The sequence below is a fragment of the Thamnophis sirtalis genome, unplaced genomic scaffold, assembly GCF_051295495.1.
Source record: "Thamnophis sirtalis isolate CommonGarterSnake01/CBP01778 unplaced genomic scaffold, rThaSir2_p1.2 scaffold_4, whole genome shotgun sequence".
Lineage (NCBI taxonomy): Eukaryota > Metazoa > Chordata > Lepidosauria > Squamata > Natricidae > Thamnophis > Thamnophis sirtalis.
Window position 1 is genome coordinate 105,701,289 of NW_028261384.1, and position 12,075 is coordinate 105,713,363.

At 38.9% G+C, this 12,075-nt stretch overlaps 1 protein-coding gene across 2 annotated transcripts in view; it reads left to right on the forward strand.

The window, feature by feature from the left end:
- MYBPC2 (myosin binding protein C2) overlaps positions 1-12,075 on the forward strand; it is a 69,809-nt gene that overhangs the window by 52,100 nt on the left and 5,634 nt on the right. Inside the window, exons 23-29 of one of the 2 annotated variants that reach the window (XM_014065075.2) lie at positions 741-829; positions 2,467-2,662; positions 5,538-5,677; positions 7,182-7,341; positions 8,491-8,627; positions 10,276-10,462; positions 11,468-11,521. In XM_014065075.2, coding sequence (XP_013920550.2) covers positions 741-829; positions 2,467-2,662; positions 5,538-5,677; positions 7,182-7,341; positions 8,491-8,627; positions 10,276-10,462; positions 11,468-11,499 — 941 coding nt within the window. In that variant the 3' untranslated portion in view covers positions 11,500-11,521. Of the gene's footprint in view, positions 1-740; positions 830-2,466; positions 2,663-5,537; positions 5,678-7,181; positions 7,342-8,490; positions 8,628-10,275; positions 10,463-11,467; positions 11,522-12,075 lie in introns of those variants that run through there. The other variant, XM_087713681.1, reaches the window with a different exon arrangement.

Genomic DNA, 12,075 nt, shown 5'->3' on the forward strand with positions numbered 1-12,075 from the left:
ATTTTATAAGAAGAGATTTTGAGCTCCTGTGGGGCAATGGGGTGACCCAATACACATCAGGTTTCTCAAAATGTTTGCCCCACTATGATCCTGAATCAATTTGAGAGTGTTGCCCATGATTTCCTCTTAAAATTTTCAAGCAAAAGGTACATTCCTATCTTGATTAAAAGCAGTCATTCTGGTTTTTTTTAAGGCTTCATGCAATTATTAATTGCATCCAGGTATTTCCAAATAGTTTAGCCCCTGACTGATTTTTTTAAAAAAAAATTATTAATAGTTTTGGAATTTTATAAGTCATCTTAGTTGTTTTCATTTTGGAATGGATAATTGGGGCACAGATTTTCTATTCTGTTCTTCCAAATATAGCAACAACAAAAAAGCACGACAAGCCCCTCAATAGGTCCTTTCCAGCCCCACCTCCATAAGCTTGATATCAATTAAATACCTACAGTAGCAGAACATTTCTGTCTGGTACTCTAGATAGATATATCTAGCATCTCCTTTAACCAGCACAGCCATGTTGGGAAGAAAGTTGGACATGATGATTTTGGACCTTCTCTAGATGATTCTGGGTTGCTAGAATTCCACTCATACTTCTGGCTCTATGTTAGTAATTCATAAAGTGTGGCTATGATACCAGACATCCCCCAAAGTGCCATTTTCCCAATCTTCCCATCAAGTGTCTTCCAGCATGTTTTTTGAGTTCTTTCCCCCATGTACTTTCTTTTGCCTTCATATAGAACAACCCAAGATCCGCCTCCCTCGCCATCTCCGACAGACATACATCAAGAAAGTTGGGGAGCAAATCAACCTGGTAATCCCCTTCCAGGTAGGCAACTGGTTAAGAAAGGAGAGAAATTTACAAAGTCATAGTATCGTAAACTTTTCATGAGGTCTCTGGATTTGATGTGAAACATGGATTAACACATTCTTTAGAATGTTTTCCCCATCCTCTTAAGTCAAATAGTATCTACATCTGATTCAGTAACATTCCTTAGCAAGTGTTATCAAGGTTAATCATTATGCCCAGAAGCCAAACCTGGCCCCTCCTGCTTTCTCCCGCTGATATTAGCAAGTAAGGAATGGAGTCATGATGGGATTTCAAATGGAAAAAGCTCAGAGGAAGTTTTTCACTCCTCAACTGCCGCTTTATTAATTCAGTGTCAAATGGCATGCTGTGCAATCTATAATGTTGGTGTATTATCCTCATATATTGCTTTATATCTAAAGGTGGTAACTATGTTTATTTAGAGCCTTTAAAAGGTCTTGGCCAGCATTCTTTGTCTCTCGGATTGGCTACTGCAAATGCAGTATTGGCTGGTAGAATACAGTCTTCCTCCCCGTTTCTCAATCTTTCTTCAGCATACTTGAGGTTCAGCAGTGTCCAGTGTGTGTGTGGAGTAGGTGGGTGGGTGGGTGGATGAAAATCGGATGGGCATGTCATTTTAGTCCCTACTACTTTTAGATGCTGATATTATACTAAAAAAGTTCTGATACTATATTGGAACTCTGCAGACTTTGACCATTCTTGCAGATGAACACTGTTCAACGTTCTCTTGACCCAACAAGCCTGAATACATCACAGTTTTTAAATCCATCTTGGGATAACCCACCAACATTCTTCTTTTCTAAAAGAGGTTCAATAGCTCACCCTGTTTAACTCGATTTTCAGTTGCCTGTCCTACTCTCTCCTCCATCGACATTCTCCTTTCCAGAATTTTTTTTTTAGAGTCCACCCATGTCAACTCAGCACTGCCTCTATTGAGAAATATTCCTAAATTGCCTCATATTTTCACCTTCTCCTTATCAGATAGATTCGCAGGGAGGCCTTCTCTAGCCATGACATTCTTGGATAAACATAGGTGTGACATGCTGAATAATAGCAAAAATCAAGAAGCTGGGTAGCATTTTCAAATTGTTAATTCTCTTCTCAATTCTCTTTCTCTCCTTCAAAAAGATGTAGAGTTTTTCATCAGCTCTTCCCTTTAATAATATCTGTGAGGTTTGTTAACATTCAAAAAATCTTTTAAAGGTTCTCAACCATTGGCTCCCATTAGAAAGTATCAAGTAGCCTCTGATTCACTAATACACAATCTCCATTATAACTATTATTTAGTTACTGTAATGAGGAGTATATAACCTTCATTCTAATTAACATGGCTGTAGCTATCCTTGAACTCTTCAGGTTGCTTCTTTGGACTTTTGGAGTATATTGGTAAAAAAATATAGCATAGTACACCTGTGAATAATGTAGCAAGGCAGAAAGAAGTATGCCAAGTTGCAATGCAAACCTCATCCACTTTGGGCAGTAATTCCGCCTTATTATTGATTCTGAATCAGCAAGCCACTCTCAATGTTGTACAAATTTACTTTTTCTGTGGGTCAGTGACATTCTCTTGGAAAGTGAAAGGAGTGCTGCTAAGAGGAAGGCCTCAATGCTAATGCTAAATATTTTATCCACTCCAGGGTAAGCCTCGTCCTAAGGTCACCTGGTCAAAAGATGGGCATCCTCTTGATCCCAAGGAGATCAACATCCGTGACTCTGATTTTGATACCATCCTCTTCATCCGCAAGGCTGAGCGACATCATTCAGGCATCTATACCCTCACAGTGCATATTGAGACCATGGAAGACAAAGCTGATATCAAGATCCGTGTTGTAGGTAAGGACCACTTTGCTTTTCATAGACAAAACTGCAAACTAACAGAAAAAAGGAAGAAAGGGAGGAAAGAAGAAAGAAAGAAAGGAAGAAAAAGAAAGAAAGAAAGAAAAAAGAAAAGGGGAGAGAGGGAAGGAGGGAGTAAGTAAGTAAGTAGGTAAGTTGTTTGTTTTTGGGTCAGAAGAGAAAGAGTGTGCTTAAGATGGACAGTCTCAAATTTTCATTACTGAGATATTTACATCAGTCATAGTTTCAGTAGATGCTGAAGAATACAAGTTGCTGTTTGCCCAAATATTTTTGTGCAAACATTTGTCTTTAATTTCTTTAATGCTAATTATTTCTCACATCCAGCCCCTTTGAACATCTAGTATTATATCCTCATGTACTTAATACCTGTCTATGTAGCCTTCCTATCTCTATGTAAATCACTCCCATCTGTTCTCTCAACATATAATTAATACCTGCATTATCTGTCATTGAGTGCTATGGGAACAACAGGTATATGCAACTTCAATTGACTTGAGGGCTTGAGGACTTCAGTATGCTGGTGAACAGCTTACTGAAAGTGAGTTGGCCAGGGCAACTTTGGGGAGGGTGCCAGGAAATTCGAGGAGTGAAATGGGTCTCTTTTGGTGAGCTGCATGAATTATGGGGAAGATGATAAGTAGACTGTCTTATTAAAATCCACAAGCAGTGCAAGATCCTTTAATAGCTGTTTAAAGACAGTCATTAAAGAAAGCTAAACTTAGCGTTCCAACTTCTTCTTACTATCTTGTAATTTGAACCGGTTTCTTACAGAAACCACCTGTCCCCTTGCAGGTAAAATTATCTCTGCTTTCTAACATGTATCTTCCTCTCTGAAGCATGGGGAGAGTTTGTGCAGACATGGGATATATGAACCTGCCTTCTATTTTGGCCGAGGATTGTCCACTCAGACCAAAAGTAGTTCTCCAAGACCTCAGGCAGAAAAATGTCTTTCCCATTACCTGCTACTTAATCTTTTAATAGGAAATGCCAGTAGGTGGAATCTGAGACCACCAGTGTGTAAAGCAGGGGCTCTGCAATTGATTACTTGGCCCTTCCTATTGCTGTGGTTGCTCTTGAGCATACAGTTCATAGAGGATAACCACAGTAAAAAAGAGAATTGCAGTTGGGAATGTTCATTTAGAACCTGTTGCAGGCGTCTACCTTCCAAAGAATTGGAGAGTCAGAAAGGGTTTGGCAATCAAGGAGAGAAGACTCTTTCCCCCTTCCCTTCCTTTCTGCTAAACTGTTAATAAGGCTTAATCCATGGCCACTCCATTAGTTTCCTTATCTCTGTGGGAAACCCAGATGCTTGGCGCTTTCTGGTCTGCAAGAGACAGAAAGCATTACATGACTTTGTTCAGTAAGCATGTGGGAATACGTAAGAGGTGCAGAGTGGTCTGGATCTCTCTGATCTTCTGGGCTTTCTTCATCTCATTTGGAGGCATATCACATCTCTTCAGTGTACCTACTTACTCTCCACTGGATGTTTTATCCTTTGCTGAATGCTTCCCCCTGTCTGTCACCTTCCCTTACCAGCTCTTTTCCTGCCCCCTTGCAAGAGGGTGAGATCATATTCCTTCGCTCTATATTTAAGCATTCTTCATGGGGTAAGCCAAATGTCACTCCTCCCAATACAGTCCAAAAAAACCTCCCTCTCTCCCTCCTTCACAATCCAAATCTCTTTTTGCCTCACGGAAGATTTGAAGTGAAATTTAGTGTCGCCCAAGCGATTTTTCTGGAGTGTTCTTTGGACAAAGAATAGATGTGAGATGTTACGGTCCTTATGCTGGCTCTCCCTCCCTGCCAGTTATAATCTGCCACTTTTGCATGCATTTGTACAGTGTGAAGAAATAGCTCTTCCTGCATCTAGTTTGAATATTACTTTGACTTCTTAAACTATTGACTGGCGCAGACTAGCAGACAGTGAAGGCATTACAGAGCAAGGATGGCCTCCCTCAACTTAATGCTGAAGCTCTGCAAATAATCACTTCAGATCTTCCTAGCAACATGCTTGGTGAGAAGGGGGTGGGGGTGAGGGAGAAGACGGGAAAAGAAGGAAGACAGACTGTGAAGTTACCATCCTCTGCTACCAAATGTGATGTTCCCGTGGGTCGTCCATGAGGCCAATGTTGAGAAAAGACAGGAGACAAACTTTCTCGAGATGGAGCGACCCAGATTGGGGGTCTGGTAGCCCCTTTTATTGGGATAGAACAAAGGCAGGAGGAGCAATAGCATGTGAGTAAAAACAGCCTGTAAAAGTACAATTTCTAATCTACTGCTTCAGGAAAGTTCTTTCTATATATGGTCAAATCCTGGACGTCATTGGTAGGGCACATCTCAGAATGTTATGTTATTCACTATCAGGATGTTATGGCTTTCTCGGAGCCAGTTGTCTCCTGTGTGATTCAGCGTGGCTCTGCAGGCCCTAGTATGAACTAGGCCATGGAGGACACACACCTACACAAGGAACCATATTACAACAACAGACAGACAGGCAGACAGAGACTGAGGTGGTGGTAGCTTCATTTACAACAGATATACAGAGATTCCCCTGCATAACAAAAATGTATATGGGTGAATAGCAAATAAATTTCAAGCTATTCATATGACTAATACACTCTAATGCACAATTAGAAATGTAAACCACTATGAGACTTCAAAAAACTATCTATACTATATATATTTTAAACATGTTTTTGAAAAATAAAGATATTCCCTTTACTGCCACCAACCACTCAATTTCTGTTCACTTAATGATTTTGAGTATACTAAATAACTTTACAGCTGGGCTCTTCTGTTTCTATAATAATTCTATAATAATGTGTCTCTTTGTCCATCATTTCCTCTGCAGAAAAGCCAGGCCCAGCACACAACGTTCTGGTGAAGGAAGTATGGGGCTTCAATGCCTTAGTAGAATGGGAGCCTCCCAAGGATGATGGGAACTCAGAGATCACTGGCTACTCCATCCAAAAAGCTGACAAGAAGACCATGGTAATGTCAATTTCTTTATAGCTCCCTTTCCTAACCTATTAACATTTTGGGGTTTTTTCTGACCCTTATTAAGAAAGTGTTAACTATGTGATTGACATGATGGCATATAATCAGGCAATCAATTTCTTGAAAGAAGTCATTAGAATGGATTTGGGTGTTAATAATCATATTGTGTGTATGCTTAGTTGACTACACTGACTACTGGTCTCTTTCCAGATCCATATCAAAGTGCAACTTTTGGTTTTTAAAGACTTTTGTGACTTAAAACCAGAGTCCATATGTTTCTACTCATAAATTAAGAGCTTCTGTGGAGAATCTCCTTTAAGCTCCTTACTATCAAAAGTGAAGTGAATGAATAGAAGACAAGATCTATCCAGACTGTTGACCATTTCACACTCACATTCTCTCTCATGCACACACCTCAACTGATGATGACATAATGTCGCCTGAACACATTATAAAAGAGAGGCATCTATAGACAGATTCTTAGCACATCCTTGGTTAACATATGTGGGCTGCAACAGGTTTACTGCTGAGATTATCAGAGAAAGTACGTACCCACTATCACTGCAGGGGTTCCACTTGCCAGAATAATTTATGGTCAAAATCCAATTGAGTTACAGCTAGATGATCAGGCAGTAATTCCAAGACTGCTGTGAGAACAGCACCAAAAGATCTAAAATACGTGCTTTGGGGATTTAGAGTAATTGCTGCTTTCTGCCCAGAATGATATCTTAAGAAAGAGTGTCTTTTTCAGACATGGTGTGTCAACTCATGCCCTTGATTTATTTTAGGCACTGTATTATGGATCCTAGAAAGGGTTCTGAGTAAGGGGATATGATACAATAAATTTCTCTGCTGGGATAATCTATGGACAGAAAAAAAGATTCACTTTTGGAACCTTCCTTTTTTGAATAAAGAAAGATCAAATACATTAATCATTCCATCAATTTTACTTTGAGGACAAAAAATTAGGTCTGTGGGGGCAGATGAAAAGAAGCTCTGGATTACAAGCTTTTTGAGAACTACCTCTTTCTCTGTCCATTATGTGTATGTAGTTGCATATGACAGCTTTTGATAATGTAGGACAACATGCTCTGTTAGTTTGTAGTCCTGTGCATAATTGAGTACCTGGACAGCAATGATGCTCTCCATTTAAATGGATGAGTATTTGATGTCTTATTCAAAACATGATACTCCAATGCTGCTGGATTTGAGGGCCATCCTGTAATTTCTGCTGTGGAAAATCTGGGTACCATTCCCCTCCTCCTCTCTAAACAGCAAATTGTTGTATAGCATCATATCAAAACCACCCAGTTGGGATTAGGTCATCAGTTTGCAAATGTATGAAATCTGTGTAAAATCTTTACTACTTCATATGATAAATACATTAAGGTGTCTAAATGCAGTGATCAATAAGATATTTCTATGTTTAGCTCCAAACTTACCCTAATCCTTACCTCCCTATCATCCTTTTTCTCTCTGTCCCTGATTTTATCCTCAGGAATGGTTCACTGTATATGAACACAACCGGCTTACCCGTTGCACAGTGTCTGATCTCATCATGGGCAATGAATACTACTTCCGGGTCTACAGCGAGAATATCTGTGGACTCAGTGAGCAACCTGGGGTCTCCAAAAACACTGCAAACATCCAGAAAAGCGGTAAGCTCATGTATAGCTAGATGGCTTGAAAAAAATAGTGAGGCCAAAGAAATCTAGCAGAGGGGACTGTCGTTTATTCCAAACTCAGGAAGAACAGATATATCCACTCTTTCAAACATTTGAATTATTCAGTTAATTTTTACACAGTCATATTTTTGCATCCAAGACACCCTAAAAATCAATTCTTATGAATCCATTATGTCCATCACAGCACACCACAGTCTCTAGATATGGTGTCCAGGTGTTTCTCCAGTTGAAAAACAGGAGCATGGAAAAATGGCATTGAGCCAGTAGTCCACCTGCCACTTTTACTCATCCTGTGCTTGATTTGTGGTGATTTAAAAAGAGATCATGAATCAGTCACTGTGAAAGGAAAGCTGCAAAGTTGCCCTTCACTTAGCATAAGTAGCTTATTGAAAAGGAGTGGCAGTCACAACCGTAACCCTCAAGGTGATGAGAGAAAGCCAAGGAGCAGGGCAAGCTGAAAGTTTCTGTCAATGGGGAACCATCTGCTTGCAAACTCCATTACTACTGCTACAAAACTGTCTTCACAGAAAATCTTCCTACATGTTTGAATCAGTTATTAATGGGCTCAGCTGTCAAAGGATGGTAAGAGCATGAGTACAAGGGGGTAGAGTGCCAACTTTGAGAAAAGGGAATGTTTGTTTAAGAGAGGAAGAAGCTAAATAGTCACTCAAAGGAGAGATGGTTTAAAAATCCTGGATTATCTAGAACTTTTTGTAGATGCTTGAGAAATTGACCCATGGAACAGATAAGTAATTAATTTTCTTTATACCAGCCTGATGTTTGCAGACTAAATTAATATTCTTGGGTCAGGAAAAATATTTTTTTAAAAAAATTAAGTCACACTTGGCAAAATAATTCATCCTGAGGATGAAAAACTAATATGTATTTTAAGGGGTCAGTTACAGGAATATTTGTGTAGATTTTTCTTAAGATCACATGTAACTGCTAAAATAGGCTGCATCAGGTTTATGTGAAAGAACAAAATCCACAAAAGTGATCCAGGAATGGTCCTTATGTGCACCTGATGAAGTCCAATCCCATTCAACAGGATACCAAGGAAATTTGACGATAAGATTGGAGCTTGAATCCACTGATGATTATCTTGGCTTTTTATTCTTCTAGGCTTGATCAGTAAAAAGTACAACTATAAGGAGCATGACTTCAGCATGGCCCCTATATTCTTGACTCCACTGGTAGACCGAACAGTTGTGGCTGGCTATACCACCGCCCTGAACTGCGCAGTGAGGGGACATCCTAAAGTATGTACCAGATAAATAGGAAACATCCAGTTGTTGGAAGAAACCATATGAGTCAACTGAATGATGCAAGGGAATAGGAAAGAGCAGATATGTAGAAAAATAATAGTTTCTACTTTATTAGATAATTTTAAAGATAAAATTAAATTATAAATAATGAGAAAATATTACGATTCAAGAATTTATAATCGGTAGTGAAAGCAAGAGCTGTTCTAATAAATAAACAATGGACATTGAAACCAATATTAGGCAAGATATTAGGATATCTTTTAAAATTCAAGGTATGTTTAATTAATCAAAATAACCCTTATATACATTCATGTTTATTTGTTTCCTTGTGTTTTGCAAATAATCATTAAATGACTTTCAACTCATGTGATACAACTGCTACATTTGGCAAGTAATTAAAAGTCAAAAGTTTTATAAGAGAAATAATTTTCTATGACCAATCTGCCAAGATCAGCTTTTGCTGATCACCATTCTATGACCATGGTGGATTTTAATAATTAGTATAATGCTATGTATTGCTATTGAGTCTGATTGGAGTACATAAAGTACAATAGCCTTAGGGATGTGTATATCCATATAATGGCTCAGCCCAGCCATTTGGGATTGTGAGAAAAAGCTGCCAACGTTTCAAAATCCATTGCTCAGCATAATTTAGATGTCTGGCCACTTTAGAAAGTTCAGTCATTACTATGGGAAAGAAAAAAGAGAAATGTATCTAGGGAGAATTGGTAGATGGGGATTGTTAAGTCCTTCCCTTTCTTGATACTTCCCAACAAAATTCTTCCCTTTTGTACTTGCAATCAATTCCCCCCCCACCCCCACCCCCATACACAGCTAGACTCCCAACTAAATTAACCAGGCTGAAGAAAAGAAATTCAGGCCATTTTGTGAGAGAACCCATAGTGACTTTCTCTCCAGCCTGTTTGCCATGAATGTATTTTGCTGATCTAATGTGTAATTCCGTTGGCTATAGATGCCTGAGAAAAAGAACAAAGAATTAATGAAGAAAAGGGAAGGAAGAAGGATAAGGAGTAGGTAGAAGGAAACAGCTAGAAATGAAAGAGTTTCTGTGAAACTTTAGTAAAGGGGGCCCTGCTGCATTGGATCAAAGGCTTATACTCTTTAAGTATTCTTCTCAAACTGACCAGTCAAATGCTTCCAGGAAGGTCACTTCAAAATGGTATCAGGAAATGCCACTATCTGTCATCATTCATAAATGCATAACGGTCATGTGTTAACTGGTATCTGTAGACTTATTCTTCGTGAATTTGTCCAATCTAATTTTAATGAGCAGCACCACATAATTGTGGCAATAGATTCCTTAAAATTCAATATACATTATTTCTTCTGCCCTGGCTCTTCTTTTTATGTATTGTCATGTATTGTCTCCTATTAAATTATAATATGAATGATTCTGGGTTTGAGTACTAGAAGGACAGCTAAAATGCAGCTTTAAGAACTTTGCTAGAATGCACAACATATCAAAACCTTTGATTTGACTTTTATACAGTCTTCAAATCAAAATAGTTTTTGTTCTGAAATTTTATGATGCAATGTATGGCCCTGGGTTAAAATAGAGTGTGATGGTGAAGATATTTGATTTGGATTGTTTTCTATTTTATTCCACTTGATTGCATTCCAGCCCAAGATAATCTGGATGAAGAACAAAATGGATCTCAGTGGGGACCCCAAATTTCTGCAGAAAAACAACCAAGGAGTGTTGACCCTCAATATCCGTAAACCAAGTCCTTTTGACAGTGCCATCTACTCCTGCAAGGCCATCAATGAACTTGGCGAGAGCATAGTAGAGTGCAGGCTGGATGTTAAAGGTGATTTGGAATGAAAATGACATGGTCTGAAAATGCATCAATGACACTTATAAAAGACACAAAGCAGCGGCTGCAGCTAAGCCTCTAACTTTTCCCAATGTTGGCTCACATATTAACCAGAGGTGGTATTCAGCACGTTCTGACCAGTTCTGGAGAACCAGTAGCGGAAATTTTGAGTAGTTCAGAAAATCGGTAAATACCACCTCTGACTGGCTCTGCCCCCATCTATTCTCTGCCTCCCAAGCCAAAGCTGATCAGGAGGAATTGGGGATTTTGCAGAAACCCTCCCCTGGAGTGGGGTGGGAATGGAGATTTTACAGTATCCTTCCCCTGCCATGCCCACCAAGTCATGCCAATAGAACCGATAGTAAAAAAAAATTAATCCCACCATTGTTATTAACCATTCTCTAGAATTGCCATCCTTTTCTAACTCATTTTTATTGAGCATGTCACTCTTCTTATCACATTTCTGGATTTTGTAATTGCTTCCTGGCGTTTCTTTGTACTTGCTTTTTTAAAATGTTTTTTTAACAAGAAAAAGCTTTTGCTGCACTAACCCCAGCTTTGTTCAGCATGAGCAAGTAGAGCATTATTACATCTTTTACAGATGATTGGACCATTAATTAAGGCAGTCTTGACTGCTGCTTCTGTGGCTTTTGCTTCCCATTCAAGCCTTATGGGCATTAGTCATGGATAGACTTTTGAAGCAATTTCTTTGCTTGTATGTGTGTGTGTGTTAATTACAGGTTTACTTTCTCTTCTCGTTTTTCTTTTATAGCAAAGTAGCTCTTTAACCAAAAAGGAAAGGAAATAAATAATGCAAGGAAATACATTATAGCCAGCTCTTGCTGCTAAGCGCAGAACAGAAGCTGATTAATAATTCATTAGTAAAACTTCAGACATGCTCACGGAGAGAATTACCCCAGTACAGACTTGAATCTTTAGATAATGAAAAATCTTTTCCCTCGTATTCTCCCTTGTGCACTTTTTTATGTCTTTTAAAAGGAGCCTCTGGGAACACAATGCACCACAGATAGGGACAAGGAGTCAACAACTTGGGCAGGATCTACATTACTACCCCTTGCTTTTGTGAGGCATGATGGCTGCATTGCTTCTGAAGGCATGCTTTGTCCAAGAAGATAAGTGACTGATAGAAGAATGCAATGCTTCCTGGTTTGGTTATTGGCTATACCTCATAACTGTGAGAGAACAAAGAGACATTTTAAGCAATCAATAGCACACCAATTGTAGATTCCAATTGCTGTCATACTCTTAGTTCTAGTCCTGTTTTCAACTTGTAAACATGCAAAGAGTTGATCATTTGTTTTTTGTTTTTTTTGTGCTCCTGCACATTTGATACAGTTAGGAAAAAAGAGAGATATAAATCCCTTTTTTCTTACCTGTCTATTGAGGGAAGCAAAAATCAGGGATATCTCTACCTCCCTTTTGGTTCCTTGTTTAGGCAATTTCACAATGGGACTCTGTTCAGATTGAATCTAGCCAATTGCACAGTGCTTCCCCTGCTCCCAAAACTGATTAAAATTCTTGAGATTCTGCTTATGCTGCACAAGTAGCAGGTATGTTTGTATCCTAAAAATGAAACACTGAAGCCG